Source organism: Ranitomeya variabilis, chromosome 4 (assembly GCF_051348905.1).
Source record: "Ranitomeya variabilis isolate aRanVar5 chromosome 4, aRanVar5.hap1, whole genome shotgun sequence".
NCBI classification, from domain to species: domain Eukaryota; kingdom Metazoa; phylum Chordata; class Amphibia; order Anura; family Dendrobatidae; genus Ranitomeya; species Ranitomeya variabilis.
Window position 1 is genome coordinate 722985356 of NC_135235.1, and position 19121 is coordinate 723004476.

The 19121-nt window shown below is 48.2% G+C and overlaps 4 protein-coding genes across 4 annotated transcripts in view; all 4 read left to right on the forward strand.

The window, feature by feature from the left end:
- LOC143766657 (uncharacterized) overlaps positions 1–19121 on the forward strand; it is a 1190188-nt gene that overhangs the window by 846626 nt on the left and 324441 nt on the right. The window lies entirely within an intron of this gene.
- LOC143766661 (uncharacterized) overlaps positions 1–19121 on the forward strand; it is a 447161-nt gene that overhangs the window by 13286 nt on the left and 414754 nt on the right. The window lies entirely within an intron of this gene.
- The window catches only part of LOC143768242 (uncharacterized), a 688323-nt gene that overhangs the window by 6110 nt on the left and 663092 nt on the right, over positions 1–19121 (forward strand). The gene's annotated exons all lie outside the window — the stretch shown is intronic.
- LOC143766644 (uncharacterized) overlaps positions 15170–19121 on the forward strand; it is a 60999-nt gene continuing 57047 nt past the window's right edge. The window contains 4 exon segments of the mRNA XM_077254456.1: positions 15170–16568; positions 16698–16877; positions 16961–17084; positions 17168–17265. Coding sequence (XP_077110571.1) covers positions 16335–16568; positions 16698–16877; positions 16961–17084; positions 17168–17265 — 636 coding nt within the window. The 5' untranslated portion in view covers positions 15170–16334.

Below are 19121 nucleotides of genomic sequence, written 5' to 3' on the forward strand. Positions count from 1 at the left end.
AGTTAGAATCGGGCCACAGTCTAATAATCATAAGACTACGGATAGTGTTTTGTAATTGTGCTGTACTGTCACTTTAAGAGCTGATATTATCTGACAAAACTTGTGACCTGGTGAGCTGATGTAGATTTCATAGGCGTTGGCATAGTAACTGTGTCTGACTGCGCATATCAATGAGCTAATCAGCCAGGTGGCAGTTATTTTTAGAAATTGCCTCAGAAACCAGCCCATTATAAACGTTTAGGAAAATTTCTCCATTGAAACGCATTGAAAGACTTTTTTCAAACACAAATTGCGCAAAAACTACAAATCCGATCGACACGAAAAATACTTAGCACACCTCTCAGGAACGCTGGCTTCGAAATGACACCTCACTGGAGTCTGTGAGTTTAGCGGTTCGGGCCGCATTACGTGCGGACTGAATAATAAGAATAAGAAGAAGTTTACCACGGTGGAATAACAGTATAGTGCTTTGTTCCAAAGCACTATAATAACTAGATGGGTATTTCCTGAAGGAACTACAGATAGTGCTTTGGAATGGTGCCCGGGCTGCCCCTGCAAGACTTTCACACTTGGGTGCCCCTCAGGCGGTCCGATTTGGTGGGTTGGGTCAATCTGGGTCTGATTTTGTGGGCGGGGTAAATCTAGGTCCGATTCGGTGGGCGGGGTCACTTTTGGTCCGATTCTGTGGGCGCGGCCACTCTGGGTCCGATTCGGTGGGCGGAGCCACTCTGGGTCCGATTTGGTGGGCGGGGCACCTTAGGGACCAATTTGGTGGGTGGGGTCACTCGGTCCGATTTGGTGGGCTGGGCACCTCAGGGTCTGATTTGGTGGGCTGGGCACCTCAGGGTCCGATTTGGTGGGTGGGGTCACTCTGGGTCCGATTTGGTGGGCGGGGTCACTCTGGGCCCGATTTGGTGGAAGGGGTCACTCTGGGTCCGATTTGGTGGAAGGGGTCACTCTGGGTCTGATTTGGTGGAAGGGGTCACTCTGGGTCCGATTTGGTGGGCGGAGCCACTCTGGGTCCGATTTGGTGGGCGGGGTCACTCTGGGTCTGATTTAGGGGGCGGGGTCACTCTGGGTCCGATTTGGTGGGCCGGGCCCCTCGGGGTCCGATTTGGTGGGCCGGGCCTCTCGGGTTCCGAATTGGTGAGCGGGGTAATCTACTATCTAATTATCTAAGGGCACTTCCGTCTTTCTGTCTCACAACACCGCTACGTCATCATCTCGTGAGACCGCAATGCACTCTTGGGACCGGAGCGCGCAACAAGCATCGGGTACCGGCCACTCCAGGTGCAACAAGCATCGTGTACCGGCCGCTCTAGGAGGTGCAACAACCATCAGATACCGGCCGCTCCAGGAGGTGAGTATGTAACTTTTTTATTTTAATTCTTTTTTTTTTTAACAGGGATATGCAGTATACTATGTGACTGGACAATATACTACCTGACTGGGCAGTATAACTACGTGGCTCTGTGCTGTATACTGCGTGGCTCTGTGCTGTATACTGCGTGGCTCTGCGCTGTATACTACGCGGCTCTGCGCTGTATACTACGCGGCTCTGCGCTGTATACTGCGTGGCTTTGCGCTGTGTACTGCGCGGCTCTGCGCTGTGTACTGCACGGCTCTGCGCTGTGTACTGCGCGGCTCTGCACTGTGTACTGCGCGTTCTGCGCTGTATACTGCGCGGCTCTGCGCTGTATACTGCGCAGCTCTGCGCAGCTCTGCGCTTTGTACTGCGCGGCTCTGCGCTATATACTGCGTGGCTCTTCGCTGTATACTACGCGGCTCTGCGCTGTGTACTGCGCGGCTCTGCGCTGTGTACTGCGCGTGTCCGTGCTGTGTACTGCGCGTGTCTGCGCTGTATACTGCGGGGCTCTGCACTGTATACTGCGGGGCTCTGCGCTGTATACTACGCGGCTCAGCGCTGTATACTGCGCGGCTCTGCGCTGCATACTGCGTGGCTCTACGCTGCGTACTGCGCGGCTCTGCGCTGTATACTGGGTGGCTCTGCGCTGTGTACTGCGCGGCTCTGTGCTGTGTACTGTGCGGCTCTGCACTGTGTACTGCGCGGCTCTGCGCTGTGTACTGCGCGGCTCTGCGCTGTGTACTGCGCGGCTCTGCGCTTTATACTGCGCGGCTCTGCGCTCTGTACTGCGCGGCTCTGCGCTGTGTACTGCGCAGCTCTGCGCTGTATACTGCGCGGCTCTGCGCTGTGTACTGCGCGGCTCTGCGCTGTGTACTGCGCGGCTCTGCGCTGTGTACTGCGCGGCTCTGCGCTGTGTACTGCGCGGCTCTGCGCTGTGTACTGCGCGGCTCTGCGCTGTGTACTGCGCGGCTCTGCGCTGTGTACTGCGCGGCTCTGCGCTGTGTACTGCACGGCTCTGCGCGGTATACTGCGCGGCTCTGCGCTTTATACTGTGCGGCTCTGCGCTCTGTACTGCACGGCTCTGCGCTGTCTACTGCGCGGCTCTGCGCTGTGTACTGCTCGGCTCTGCACTGTGTACTGCGCGGCTCTCCGCTTTATACTGCGCGGCTCTGCGCTTTATACTGCGCGGCTTTGCGCTGTGTACTGCATGGCTCTGCGCTGTGTACTGCGCGGCTCTGCGCTGTGTACTGCACGGCTCTGCGCTGTGTACTGCACGGCTCTGCGCTTTATACTGCGCGGCTCTGTGCTGTGTACTGCACGGCTCTGCGCTGTGTACTGCGCGGCTCTGCGCTGTGTACTGCACGGCTCTGCGCTTTATACTGCGCGGCTCTGCGCTGTTTACTGCACGGCTCTGCGCTGTGTACTGCGCGGCTCTGCGCTGTGTACTGCGCGGCTCTGCGCTTTATACTGCGCGGCTCTGCGCTTTATACTGCGCGGCTCTGCGCTGTGTACTGCGCGGCTCTGCGCTGTGTACTGCGCGGCTCTGCGCTGTGTACTGCACGGCTCTGCGCTGTGTACTGCACGGCTCTGCGCTGTGTACTGCGCGGCTCTGCGCTGTGTACTGCACGGCTCTGCGCTTTAAACTGCTCGGCTCTGCGCTGTGTACTGCACGGCTCTGCGCTGTGTACTGCGCGGCTCTGCGCTGTGTACTGCGCGGCTCTGCGCTTTATACTGCGCGGCTCTGCGCTGTGTACTGCGCGGCTCTGCGCTGTGTACTGCGCGGCTCTGCGCTGTGTACTGCTCGGCTCTGCGCTTTGTACTGCGCGGCTCTGCGCTGTGTACTGCACGGCTCTGCGCTGTGTACTGCGCGGCTCTGCGCTGTGTACTGCACGGCTCTGCGCTTTATACTGCGCGGCTCTGCGCTGTGTACTGCACGGCTCTGCGCTGTGTACTGCGCGGCTCTGCGCTGTGTACTGCGCGGCTCTGCGCTTTGTACTGCGCGGCTCTGCGCTTTGTACTGCGCGGCTCTGCGCTGTGTACTGCGCGGCTCTGCGCTGTGTACTGCGCGGCTCTGCGCTGTGTACTGCGCGGCTCTGCGCTGTGTACTGCACGGCTCTGCACTGTATACTGCGTGGCTGTGCAATATACTACGTGGACATGCATATTCTAGAATACCCGATGAGTTAGAATCGGGCCACAGTCTAATAATCATAAGACTACGGATAGTGTTTTGTAATTGTGCTGTACTGTCACTTTAAGAGCTGATATTATCTGACAAAACTTGTGACCTGGTGAGCTGATGTAGATTTCATAGGCGTTGGCATAGTAACTGTGTCTGACTGCGCATATCAATGAGCTAATCAGCCAGGTGGCAGTTATTTTTAGAAATTGCCTCAGAAACCAGCCCATTATAAACGTATAGGAAAATTTCTCCATTGAAATGCATTGAAAGACTTTTTTCAAACACAAATTGCGCAAAAACTACAAATCCGATCGACACGAAAAATACTTAGCACACCTCTCAGGAACGCTGGCTTCGAAATGACACCTCACTGGAGTCTGTGAGTTTAGCGGTTCGGGCCGCATTACGTGCGGACTGAATAATAAGAATAAGAAGAAGTTTACCACGGTGGAATAACAGTATAGTGCTTTGTTCCAAAGCACTATAACTAGATGGGTATTTCCTGAAGGAACTACAGATAGTGCTTTGGAATGGTGCCCGGGCTGCCCCTGCAAGACTTTCACACTTGGGTGCCCCTCAGGCGGTCCGATTTGGTGGGTTGGGTCAATCTGGGTCTGATTTTGTGGGCGGGGTAAATCTAGGTCCGATTCGGTGGGCGGGGTCACTTTTGGTCCGATTCTGTGGGCGCGGCCACTCTGGGTCCGATTCGGTGGGCGGAGCCACTCTGGGTCCGATTTGGTGGGCGGGGCACCTTAGGGACCAATTTGGTGGGTGGGGTCACTCGGTCCGATTTGGTGGGCTGGGCACCTCAGGGTCTCATTTGGTGGGCTGGGCACCTCAGGGTCCGATTTGGTGGGTGGGGTCACTCTGGGTCCGATTTGGTGGAAGGGGTCACTCTGGGTCTGATTTGGTGGAAGGGGTCACTCTGGGTCCGATTTGGTGGGCGGGGTCACTCTGGGTCCGATTTGGTGGGCGGGGTCACTCTGGGTCCGATTTGGTGAGCCGGGCCCCTCGGGTCCGATTTGGTGAGCGGGGTAATCTACTATATAATTGTCTAAGGGCACTTCCGTCTTTCTGTCTCACAACACCGCTACGTCATCATCTCATGAGACCGCAATGCACTCTTGGGACCGGAGCGCGCAACAAGCATCGGGTACCGGCCACTCCAGGTGCAACAAGCATCGTGTGCCGCCCGCTCTAGGAGGTGCAACAACCATCAGATACCGGCCGCTCCAGGAGGTGAGTATGTAACTTTTTTATTTTAATTCTTTTTTTTTTTTTTAACAGGGATATGCAGTATACTATGTGACTGGACAATATACTACGTGACTGGGCAGTATAACTACGTGGCTCTGCGCTGTATATTGCGTGGCTCTGCGCTGTATACTGCGTGGCTCTGCGCTGTATACTACACGGCTCTGCGCTGTATACTACGCGGCTCTGCGCTGTATACTGCGCGGCTCTGCGCTTTGTACTGCGCGGCTCTGCGCTGTGTACTGCGCGGCTCTGCGCTGTGTACTGCGCGGCTCTGCGCTGTGTACTGCGCGGCTCTGCGCTTTGTACTGCGCGACTCTGCGCTTTGTACTGCGCGGCTCTGCGCTGTGTACTGCGCGGCTCTGCGCTGTGTACTGCGCGGCTCTGCGCTGTGTACTGCGCGGCTCTGCGCTGTGTACTGCGCGGCTCTGCGCTGTATACTGCGCGGCTCTGCTCTGTGTACTGCGCGGCTCTGCGCTGTGTACTGCGCGGCTCTGCGCTTTATACTGCGCGACTCTGCGCTTTGTACTGCGCGGCTCTGCGCTGTGTACTGCGCGGCTCTGCGCTGTGTACTGCGCGGCTCTGCGCTGTGTACTGCGCGGCTCTGCGCTGTGTACTGCGCGGCTCTGCGCTGTGTACTGCGCGGCTCTGCGCTGTGTACTGCGCGGCTCTGCGCTGTGTACTGCGCGGCTCTGCGCTGTGTACTGCGCGGCTCTGCGCTGTGTACTGCGCGGCTCTGCACTGTATACTGCGTGGCTGTGCAATATACTTCGTGGACATACATATTCTAGAATACCCGATGAGTTAGAATCGGGCCACAGTCTAATAATCATAAGACTACAGATAGTGGTTTGGAATTGTGCTGTACTGTCACTTTAAGAGCTGATATTATCTGACAAAACTTGTGACCTGGTGAGCTGATGTAGACTTCATAGGCGTTGGCATAGTAACTGTGTCTGACTGCGCATATCAATGAGCTAATCAGCCAGGTGGCAGTTATTTTTAGAAATTGCCTCAGAAACCAGCCCATTATAAACGTATGGGACAATTTCCCTATTGAAACGCATTGAAAGACTTTTTTCAAACACAAATTGCGCAAAAACTACAAATCCGATCGGCACGAAAAATACTTAGCACACCTCTCAGGAACGCTGGCTTCGAAATGACACCTCACTGGAGTCTGTGAGTGAAGCGGTTCGGGCCGCATTACGTGCGGACTGAATAATAAGAATAAGAAGAAGTTTACCACGGTGGAATAACAGTATAGTGCTTTGTTCCAAAGCACTATAATAAGAAGTTTACCACGGTGGAATAACAGTATAGTGCTTTGTTCCAAAGCACTATAATAATAATAATTTTTATTTATATAGTGCCAACATATTCCGCAGTGCTTTACAACTTATAGAGGGGACTTGTAGAGACAATAGACATTACAGCATAACAGAAATCACAGTTCAAAACAGATACCAGGAGGAATGAGGGCCCTGCTCGCAAGCTTACAAACTATGAGGAAAAGGGGAGACACAAGAGGTGGATGGTAACAATTGCTTTAGTTATTTATATACACCTGTTTATATGGGATATGTGTTCATTCCTCTATTATCTACATATATTCCATGTTCATTCCCCACCTATAAAGCTCAGGGAATATAATATACACCTGTTTATATGGGATATGTGATCATTCCTCTATTATCTACATATACTCCATGTTCATTCCCCACCTATAAAGCTCAGGGAATATAATATACACCTGTTTATATGGGATATGTGATCATTCCTCTATTATCTACATATATTCCATGTTCATTCCCCACCTATCAAGCTCAGGGAATATAATATACACCTGTTTATATGGGATCTATGTTCATTCCTCTATTATTTATTGTGAGTGGTTGACACGCTTAGCAGCTCCTCTAGGTAGACGCAGGCACACGTGTGGTTAAAGTCTCTCAGTGGTTTATTGCATCATAAACCAAAAAAAAACAAAATGGTAGCAGTAAAACAACCTACCTGGCTCAAATGAAAATAAACAGTTCATATACCGTCCTGCCCAGGTCCTCTGGGTAACACATACTGCGGCTCCCGCATCAGGTTGTTTGCTTTCCTCCACACACATAGACAGAGGGAAAAAAAACTGGCAGGGCATATAGCTCCCTTCAGCCACACCCTGGAGGTGGACATATGGTGGGTAGGCGTCCCGTCCATCTCTGACCTACCCAACATAAAAGCCAGGCCCATGATTGCTCTAAGCACATGTTATGCTTGTGAAAACCCTTATGGCTTTTGCATTACGCAGGAAAGCCTTTGTGACACATATCTCCCCTCATGCATGACATCAGTGACCAGGGGTGGATTAAGGGTAGCCAGGGCCCCGGGCTGTTCAGACACTGTGGGCCCCCCGGTCATGTGACGGGGTCATCATATACCTGAACCAGATTATTCCAGAAAAATAGTTGCTGAGAGAAACTATAACCTGTCAATCATCCATTGATCTAGTCAATTTACCCTTCAGTTAGGAAGAAAAAAAAACACTTTAAGCCACAGTATTGAACAGTCCAATTTTAATCTGTAAACAAGACTACTGCCAATTTTTGCAATTTTCTAGAGAATTTAACCACACGTGTGCCTGCATCTACCTTGGGGAGCTGCTAAGCGTGTCAACCACTCACAATAAATATGTAACGATTATAGTGGTACACTCAGTAATCTCTTGGCTTGAGACAAATAAGGCAACAAAACCAAAGTGCACTGTAAAGTCTGTATTATTCAAAAAACTCAGGTGCAAGGTGAGAGCAAGTCCAAACACCGCAAACAAGATGAAATCAGGAGTAGTGCCTTAGCAGCTCTGCTGCAAGCAGAGTCAGTGTTAATGTGCACAAACGTGGTTGCAGCATGTGCCCAACAGTTCAAGTAAAAAGCAAACGAGGTCCTTCTTAGGCCTCTTTCACACTTCAGTTGTTTGGCGTCAGTCTAAAACCGCCATTTACCTCAAATAACGGATCCGTCATTTTTTTGACGGATCAGCTATTTTCCCATAGACTTGCATTAGCGACGGATTGTGACGGATGGTCGTCCGTTCCATCCGTCATGCGACGGATCCGTCGAAATTTGGCGGACGTTGTCTAGACATAGACGGACATTGAAACGTTTTTTGTCAACGCCGAAATGACGGTTCGCGGCGGATCCGTCGCGTCCGCCATTCCATTTCGGCGGATCCGTCGCCCCAATCCGCTTTTTCAATTGCGCATGCTCCAAAAAGTAGATACTTTTCCCAGACAACCCCCAAGTAACGGATCCGTCAAAAAAACGGATCCGTTAGAACCGTTTTCTCAACAATTGTGACGGATCCGTCGATCCGTCACTATGTCGGAAGTGACTGACGCCAAACAACTGAAGTATGAAAGAAGCCTTAGGAGTAGTTCATTGCAGCCCTGCTGCGGGCAAAGTCTGATGGGTGTAGCACCCTCTGTGGTGAAGAGATAATCAGACACAGTTCATACTAGGTTAGGCAGTCATTAGAAAAGTGTCCAGAAGCAGTGCAGAGCTTTGAGTCCAGAAACAGACAAACTGGCAGCGGATACCAAACTAGATTGGCTGTAGCAGGCAGATCTTACGTGTCCTAGCAGGCAGGACAAGGTTGCAGATAGACTCAGGCAAAAACAGCTTGCAGCACAAGACCACTGAGAACTGAGCAGGTTTGCTGAGGAGGCGGAGCCGGAGAATCTGAAGAGGAAAGTCTCTTGTAGCACAAGCCTGGAATACTAGCAGAATACACAAGCAGAGAGTTGGATGTGAACCAGGGTTATAAAGACAGGGAAGGCAGATCACATGAGCAGAAGCCATCTTGGAAAAGGGCGAAAAGTACCACAAATGAAACAGGAAATCCAGAGTCCTGACAAAATAATAGTGGAATGACCACATATCCCATATAAACAGGTGTATATTATATTCCCTGAGCTTTATAGGTGGGGAATGAACATGGAATATATGTAGATAATAGAGGAATGACCACATATCCCATATAAACAGGTGTATATTATATTCCCTGAGCTTTATAGGTGGGGAATGAGCATGGAATATATGTAGTGTAGGGGTTTTACTCGCTCAGGTGTGACGGCTGACACTCAGGGGGCACGTTCCATTAAAAGTTTCTCATCAAACGTGCAATGCAAAACAGTTGAAAAAACATTTCCAGTATCACATTTCCATTACAACACAAACAGTCAAATCAATGACAAAAGTGTCAAAAGCATAACTTATATAAATATTACTGTATTTTTCCGACCATAAGACGCACTTTTTTGCCTCCAAATTTGGGAGGAAAGTGTGGGTGCGTCTTATGGTACGGATGTAACATGGAGAGAGGGCGACAGTGATTGGGATCGCACTGGTACCCCACGCAGGAGGCAGAAAAATGTCCCGCCCGGCTGCAGGAATCAGCTGGGGAAACCACAGGTCCCTATGATTAAAGTGCAGGGAATATTCATTAGCCGCTTCCCCGCCCACATGTCAGCTGAGCAGTGCGCCGGGAGCAGCACATGAATATTTCTTCACTTAAGCAGTGGACACACATGGTTTCCCCAGCGCTGGATTCCTGCAGCAGCTGGGGAGAACTGTGTGTGGAGTGGAGGAGGCGGCAGCAGGGGCCCGAAGAGACAGCTGCATACCTGACAGCACAGCTTCTGCCTGCCCGGCTGTGCTGGATGCCAAGTGCATAAGGACCTGTGTGATGTCATGAAGTGGGCGGGCTGGAGCATCACATGACAGCACAGAGCCCGCCCTCTTCTTGACATCATCACAGGTCCTTCAGACACCCACTAGAATCTGCAAGCTTCCCCTTATGACCTGTGCTGTGGAAAGGCAACAAGAGGGAGGACTCTGTGTGTGCAGTCATAGGATGCTCCAGCTTTTCACCTCACCACAGTGGCTGGCTGCCACAATTAAAAGGTTAGTCACTACAGCACACAATAAAGCACTCTGCCTCTCCTGTGGTGAACTATAACTCCCAGCATGCCATAGGATCTGCAGGACAGGCTGGGAGTTATAGTTCTCCCATGGGTTCTTAAAGCAGCACCCCAGTGTTATTTTTCAGTGCTGCAGTGGTGCTTTAAATATAAGCCCTGTGCCTCATTCTTATACTCACCCTCCAGCATCTTCATATAGTACTTTACAGACACCACACTGGTCCCACAGCACCATATTCTACCCACAGCTTCCAACATAATAACATACTATTCTATATAATTACACTACATATAATAGTATGTTATTAAATATTTTACCACTTTTTTGCTTCAAATATTTTTTTCCCTATTTTCCACCTCTAAAACCTGGGTGCGTCATATAGTCCGGTGCGTCTTGCAGGCGCTTGCAAGCCACCTCCCTGCAGGACCCGGAAGGCCCCCCGTGGCCATTTTGGATCCGGGGCCTTCAGGGAGGAGGAGGTAGGAGATCCTCGGAGGATGCATTGCAGGCGGAGCACGAGGACATGGAGCAAGGAACCATACAGGGTGATTACACACAGCCCAGCCTCATGTCGTCCCAACGTGGATTGGTAGACGAGGAGGAGGAACAGGAGCTACTTTCATGTGCTATAGACAGTACTACAAGCACAGCTGTCATACCGTCTGTTCAGCATGGATGGCCTGAGGACAGGGAGGAGGAGGAGGACAGCATGGTCAGTCATCCTTGTGGTGAGGACAAGGAAGTCTTGCCTGTTAGCAGTCTGGCACACATGGCTGACTTTATGTTGCGCTGCATATCCCGTGACCCTCGCATTATTAAAATTTTCAGAGACACTCCTAACTAGTTGGTGACACTTATAGGCCCACGCTACAAGGAAAACTTTCAATCTCTTCTTCCAGAGGCAGACAGGTGTACTAAAATAGTACATAGGGCCCTTGTAGCTGAATTACAAAAAAAATTCCCAAATGAGAACGCTGGCAGCAGACGTCAGTTTGTTGTACAACCAAGGAGTAAAACGAGAGAGACAGAAGTACAATCCAGCACAGGCAGAGGAACAATGGCAAAGTTCTGGGACAGTTTTCTCAGACCCTCCAATCACGGCGGCACAGAGGCAAGGGGTGCTGTCACAAGAAGTGCAATGTTTGGGAAGATGCTGAGGGAGTACCTTGCTGATCATACAAATGTCCTCTGTGATTCCTCTGTGCCTTTTAATTATTGGGTATCCAAGCTGGACAAGTGGCATGAACTGGCTCTCTACACCTTGGAGGTCCTGGCCTGCCCTGCTGCTAGCGTTCTGTCAGAGTGGGTTTTTATTTCCTCTGGTGGAATTATAACTGATAAGTGCATCCACCTGTCAACTGAAAATGCTGACAGGCTGACTCTTATAAAAATGAACAAGGTCTTGATTGGGCAAGTCTTCTGTACACCACTGAATGAAAACAGCGAGACCCACTCCTTTAAATTGCGCCTAGTTTTTAATGAGGCCTTCCTCCACATCTCATCATCCACCGCCACTAGATTACCAGGTTTAAAGTGTTCCGTGCTGCTGCAGCCAGTCAATTTTTTGGCAAAGTGGTCTATGATCCCCATAATTTTTTTTTTTAAATGTGCCCCCAATGGGGAAATGTTTGTCAGCCCATGCACTTACTGTATGGACATTACAAGTCTAGGAAACCCACTCCTTTAAATTTGGCCTAGTTTTTAATGATTCCTTCCTCCACGTCTCATCATTTTCCGCCACTAGATCACCAGGGTTAACGTGTTCCGTGCTGCTACAGCCAGTCAATTTTTTGGCAAGGATGTCTATGATCCCAATGAAAAATTTTTAAAAATGGGGTCTGTGCAAATTTGGGTCAAGGTGGCCCTTGCATTCAATGCATAAGGAAACTGTATGGCAATTCCAACTGAAGAATGTGAAGTGGGTTTTCGTGTGGCCATCCAGTACCTGGGTTCAAAGGTTTCTTGGGGTGCATATGACTTGGTAGCAGGGCAGGCCTTGCATTCAATGCAACATTTTTTCAGGAAGCACTCCTGTACCTCTCATGAAAGGGGTATTGGGTTGCGTCGTAATTCTTGGCAGCCAGGCCACTCACTGCATAGGCAATAACATAGGAGACCCACTGTTTAATAATGGCTGTTTAAGAATATTAATGCTGCCTGATGCCCCCATAAAAATAGGATTTGCAACTTTAAGAGTCCCTCCTTCATAAATGAATCAAGATGTGTCTCCTTATGTGTCACACACCACATGGCCAGCTAGGGTGGTTAAATGTTACAATGACATTTCCCAGTGAATGCATTTGTATTGGTTGAAAGCAATGTCAAAGTTGAAAAATGCATAAAAAACGCTACATGTGAACATAGCCCGAGGGGTGGAGGAACATTTTGGTCTGGGGATAAATATTTTGCCTTATATACAAGTCATTACCCTGGAAAGGATGTACCTTAACATATTTCCCAGCAAAATTCATTTTGGTCTCGTTTTTGTATGTTTTTTGGTGCACCTGTTAAAATGGCGTGAAACTCTGACAACATTGCTTACAGCTGTGACCTAGGAGTCAGAGATGCTTCCAGGGGTGATCCCCATGATGTTCCCGTGTCATTTGAGTAGTGTTTCCATCATCATTTCAGACATTTTTAGACCTTAAAAGGACCCCTGGGGGGGATCGCGGTAAAAATGCTCTGGTTTCCCATAGACTTACATTGGGCTCGTTGCTCGGGTCGAGTACCCAAGTATTCTAATTTGCTCGACCCGAGCAACGAGCAACCGTTTTTTTTTTAGTGCTCGCCCATCACTAATTATCGTCAATCTGAAACCCCTGAATCAAGTGATCATATACAGACGGTTCAAGGTGGAATCGATCAAATCAGCAATCCCACTCTTTGGACAGGATTGGGTAATGGCTACAATAGATCTGAAGGATGCCTATTACCATGTGCCAATCCACCCAGATGATCAGAGGTTCCTCAGATATGCAGTTTCCCATGATCACCACGTCTGCCATTACCAATTCATTGTCCTCCCGTTCAGCATTTCATCAGCACCGCGGGTATTCACCAAGATTATGACAGAATCAGTAATCTTCGTTCGTCATCAGGGGATTTGCATCATTCCGTATTTAGACGACTTCCTCAACGTCGCACCATCTATTTCCTCGTCTAAATCTAGATGTGGCAAAGATCTTGGAAATCCTGGAATCCCTAGGCTGGATTCCAAATCTGGAGAAGTCAGATCTTCATCCTTCACCAAGGAAGAAATTCCTGGGAATCCTCCTGGGTTCAGAAAAAAGAGCAACCTTCTTGCCCAGAGATCGTCAACTCGATCTTTTTTAGAGGATCTCCAAGTTCAGAGACCAGAGGGCTCTTACCCTGAGGGACTCAATATCTATTCTGGGATCGCTGACATCATGCATCCAGGCAGTATCCTGGGCTCAAGCCCATACACAAGTCCTCCAGACTCATGTTCTCTCGTCTTGGGACAGGCATCAGAATTCTCTGACCAGGAGAGTTCCCCTTCCGGTCATGTGAAGTCTTCCCTTGCATGGTGGCTAAACTACCTGAACCTGCAGAGGGGGTCAGCTGGGATAAGCTTCCTCTGAAGATACTCACTTCAGTCGCCAGTCAGAGCGGCTGGGGCGCTGTGGTAGAGAAAACTCACTTCCAGGGTTTATGGTCCCCAGACATCAGATCCAGATCCTCAAACCTCAGATAGCTGAAGGTGGTAGAGGAGCCGCATCTGCCCTTATCCAAGGTCATCATGTACGTGTTTATTCCGACAATATGACCACAGTGGCCTACCTCCGTCACCAGGGAGGCATGAAGTACGTCAAATTGAAATCAGTTGCTGCAAGAATTTTTTCCTGGGCAGAGAAGCCTTCTGTCCATTTCAGTAGTCTATCTGAAGGGGTCCACCAATATTCAGGTGGACTTCCTCAGCAGAAAAGACATCCATCTGGGGGAGTGGTGCCTCGACCTAGCAATCTTTCTATCCCTTGTGATAAGATGGGGGATTACGGATGTGGATCTATTTGCCAATGGCCAGAATGCGAAGGTGAAGACTTTGTTCTCCCTGAATCCCGCTGATGGGGCATTGGGAATAAACACCTTTTCTCACCCTTGGAGGTTCAAACTGTCTTATACCTTCCCACCGATCCCGATTCTAGCAAGGATGTTACTGAAGATATGGTCTGATTAAGTCACCACGATTCTAATCGCTCCCATGTGTCAGGGAAGGGGTTGGTACAGCGCTTTGATGGACATGGCCCAGGAAGGTCCACTACTTCTATCCCAGAAAGGCAACCTCCTTCACCAGGGTCCCCTGCTGCATCCGTACCTTCACGGGTTAAACCTTACGGCCTGGCTACTAAAGCCAGAATCCTAAGAGCTAAAGGGCTTTCAGATGAAGTGTTACAAACTCTCCTGAAGAGTAGGAAGCCAGTGACCAAGATTTGGAAGAAATTCTCATCCTGGTGTTCTCCGAATATTCCTGATCCCTTTCATCCTAACATTGCTCAGATTTTGGATTTTCTTCAAGAGGGGCTTGATCTAGGTCTTACACCCAGTACCCTGAAGGTGCAGGTGTCAGCTCTTAGCTTTTTCTTTGACCAGAACTTGGCTAGTAATCGCTGGATAAAGCGTTTCATGACCTCAGCAGCTATAATCCGGCCTAGACTTTGTAGCCGTATTCCCCCCTTGGAATTTATATCTGTTGCTTAACAGTTTAAGCAGAGATTCATATGAACCTTTATCATCTATGCATTTTAAAAACCTTACCCTTAAAACTGTCTTTCTGGTAGCAATTACTTCCGCTAGACATGTAGGAGAGCTGCAGGCTCTATCAATGCAAGAGCCCTACATAAGTTACTGCAGATAGCATTATCCTCCGCTTAGATCCCTCCTTTATACCTAAGGTAGTCTCAGACTTTCATAGAGGTCAGGATATTGTGCTACCCTCCTTCTCACCAAATCCTTCTAATATAAAAGAAGAGGCCGTTCACACCCTCGATGTTCGTAGGGTGGTTCTCAACTACCTCCAGCAAACCGAAGGTTGGAGGATTGACCGAAACTTATTCATTCAGCCCTCAGGACGGAATAAGGGCAAGAAGGCGGCTAAGAATACGATCACCAATTGGATCAATCAAGCTATCTACCATGCTCATCACAGAATTTATCTCCTCCTGCATTACTGAAGGCTCATTTTACATGCTCAATATCAGCAGCGTGGGTAGAGAGAGGGGACACATCTACTGTGCAGATCTGCCACATGGTCTTCTGTCCATACGTTTATCAGACACTACAGACTAGATTTTAATAGAGATTTAACATTCGGCAGACAAGTTCTGCATGCTGTAGTCCCTCCATAAGAAATTAGTTGTTGGTATTCCTCCGATGCTGCTGTTGTAGAAGGTGACTAGAGAAAATAGAATTAGTCTTCCTGTAATTCGGTTTCTAGGAATCTTCCACGACAGCACCAATTTTCCTCCCTATCTGATCTTATTGGATGATGCCTGCACTTTGATAGTAACTATTCATGCTAGTGTGTCCAGAAAAACATTGGTGGTTGCAAGAAGGGGAGGGGATTTAACCTCTTTGTGTTTCCTGTCCCCCATTAGGGTGGTGAGACATCCTCCAATACTGCTGTCGTGGAAGCTTCCTAGAAACCGAATTAGCAGCAAGACTAATTCTATTTTTTGATATCCAGCCAAAGTAAAGCAAACAGCTGGGAGCTGATATTACCAGGCTGTTAAAGTCTGTAGATATTGGCCCCTTCCCAGCCTAAAAATACCAGCCCTGGCACTTTGCCTGGCTATTTCCCATTGCCCTGCCACATTAGCAATTGGAGTAATATTTTTGGGGGTTGATGTCAGCTGTATATTGTAAGCTGACACCAAGCCCAAGGGTTAGTAGTAGAGAGGTGCTTATCAGACACATGCATTACTTATCCAATAAGCTAAAAGAAAAAAACACACAAAAATATTTTATTTCAACAAAAAAACTTCTTCCAGTACCGCCATACACCCACATACAGTATAATATTCCTATAGTACCTCCATCATCAATTTTATTTTCTAACATTTTAACACTTGGTTTTTTTTTTTCGTATAATATATGGAAGCCTACGTCAAAATGCCCTAAAAAAAATCATTTCCAGAAAAAAAACCCCACTGTACATGGAGACATTGGCATCAAATAATTCCCGTCTTGTTGTTCTTACAAACAAGCTTTTATAAAAGTCTCAAACTTCTGTGTGTGAATCAGACATGAGATCTAACATGATATAACATTACAGTCCAGGGAAGACTGGAAACATTCATATAGAGGCCGGTGGTGATGGAGTCAGTGATGGACTCTGGCCAAATATGTTTCTAGAGCCGTAGTAGAAGATGAAGATGTCGTCCTCATCATGAAGTAGTTATTTCTCTTGTCCCGTGTAATGAAAATCTCCTGCAGTATTACTAATGCCGATTCCAGGGTCGGTAAATGAGATGAGAATTGTCGTTATGGAAGATTAATTCAACTTATGTACCAGTCCATATAAGACAAGAGAATACAACATCTCCTGATATGTTTCCCTTATTATCTCCAGTAATTGTATTATTATATAGAATTTCTTATGATGTTACATTGGCTCATCGTCTTTCTATTCAGGTCCCTAAAATATCAGATCCTGTAAGTGAAGATCTTCTGTGTAAGAGAATTTTCCTGATTTTCCCATCAAAGATGGATATGGACAGAGACAAGATGGCGGAGAGGATATTACACCTCACCCTAGAGATCCTCTTCCGGCTTACTGGAGAGGTGAGAGATTCTGATGATGTCACATTACATCATTCTTATCTATGGGAATAACAGATGGACAGAACTGGAGAGGTGAGGACTCTGGAAATGTCTGTAGTGAGATTTATTAATATGTCTCTCCATAACCAGGATTACACAGTAGTGAAGAAGACCTCTAGTGAGCGCTGTCAGGACCCTGTGTCTGAGGGATGGGGAAGACCCCTGAGCCCAATCACAGGGCCTCAACCTCGCCCCCTGATATATGAGGCCATCAATGACCAGAAGATCCTAGAACTCACCTACAAGATGATTGAGCTGCTGACTGGAGAGGTGACACTGCTGGGAATGCTGGGACATTATACAGTAATGCTATGAAGAAATTGGGCAAATGACGGTATCATTGTATGTGTCAGGTTCCTATAAGGTGTCAGGATGTTGCCGTCTATTTCTCCATGGAGGAGTGGGAGTATTTAAAAGGACACAAAGATCTGTACAAGGATGTCATGATGGAGGTTCCCCAGCCCCTCACATCACCAGGTAATAGACAGGACTAAATACACACTAAGTATAATTATCTGTATGTAAAGAATGAATTCAGTCCCTGTATGTGTTTCTTCCAGATCTATCCAGTAAGACGAAATCACCAGAGAGATGTCCCCATCCTCTTCTTCCACAAGACTGCAAGCAAGAAGATCCCGATGCTCCTCAGGACCATCAGGTAGATGGAGAGAAGGTGTCAGGAGATCTCCCCTATGATGTGTAGACGGCTGTGAAGGTCTTGTGCTCAGTCTTGTTTCATCCAACAGTATTATATGTTTTATACTTGTGTAATGAGAACGGTGGAGATGGCAGGATTAGAGCTGATCATAGGCTGGTTTCACATTTGTGATTGTGTCCGCAGCGTTTTGGACGCATACATCCACATGCGTCTTGATTTCCTATCTTTTACATTGTAGACGTAGGTGCATGCGTTTGCATGTATTCGCCCGTGTTTCCTTACGCATGCATATCTTCGCGGTGTGCGGCTGTGCACGGCTAACGCACCATGTTAGAATTTTTGTGGCGGCAAATTTCTGCCGCCATACGCATGCGGACGCTTGCAGAAGGAGTGCGTCAAATAAACGCATTACAGTCTATGAGAACGCATGCGTACGCAAGGACTTGCATTCTCTTGCGTTTGCGTACGCATGTGTTCTTATGAGTAAGCATGTCTAGGAACTTGTTTTTAGCCACCCCCCAAACAAACCTTATTAAAGAAAGTGTGGGCAGTGGAAGTCCATTACTCTCAAGACTCTGGAAGCGATACAAGCATTGCAGCATCAAGTTTGAAAGACTCTATCAAAATGTAAGTATACAAGCTATATGTCTGCCTGTCTGTTTTTCTCCCTGCCGTCTTTAATCATTTCTGTCTCTCTTGCAGCATTCCTCATCATGTCCTCCACTGAAGATCAGAGCTCACAGAGTGGACAGGAGACTGAAGTGCGTACATTTGCTGCTGATTGGTAAGTATTCACTGTCACTATACACATGTGGCAAAATATTTTTATTTTTACAGAACCCTTCCAGTGCAGATGAGCAGGAGCAGCAGACTCAGGCCCAAGCTCCAGTGGTAAGACGGCGTGTAAGTATTCTTGACTTTTTATTCTTGACTGTTTTTGGGACTCTTGATTTTTTTTTTTTGACTGTTTTTGTTTTAAGTGTTTTATCTTTTCAACATTAATGTCTTTTTTTTAATTTCTAGGTCCCACAACAGGAGGAGGATTTTTATGACAACGACCTCATCACCCTGGTGCAGGAGCGAGTTGTGTTGTGGGACACCTGGGAGCAGCAGCACTCAGAAGTTGTGATGATTCGGCGGCTAAGGAATGAGGTGGCCCAAGCGCTGATGGATGACTGGGACAACGCCACATCACAAGTCAGAAAGGCTTTTCGTAAGTATTGCAGTGTGGTCTGATGTGGCAGTGAACCTGAAGGCCGGGATCACACAACTGTGTGTGATGCGAGAAACTCCTGGAAGGTTTTCGCATCACACATGGTTGTGTGATCCCGGCCTAAAGTGCATTGTTAAACTTTTTTTTTTTTCCCTATTCACAGTGATCAAAGTCAAAACCTGTTAGCTTTCGATGAAGGATCGCTTCAACAAGGACCTGGGATAGGAGATCCAAGTTTGCAGTGGTGCTGCAGCAAGGATCGGGAAATACAAATACCACCTGCAGCTGGCTTTCCTGAGGCCTGTCCTTGCTCAGAGAAAGTAAGTATTTTTGTGTTGTATTCCATTGTGTTGTATTCACTAATATGAATTTTTCTATTCCACAGGAGTTGGCGCTTTTACAATTGTTATTTTTGTGTAGTAATGTTTTACTTTTGACAGAACCTGTAGCAGCACCATCGAACTTGGATTGTCCTCTGAAGCGGTCCTTCATCGAACTGCCACGGACCAGTCCCAGCCATCCACCAGCAAAGCAGCAAGTGGGCCAGCATCACAGGCTGGAGAACAGGCAGCTGGTCCTTCAGGTGTTCCCTTATCCCAGTTCTCTGCCTCCTTTTTTTTATTGGGCTCTTCCCGCCAGCTGC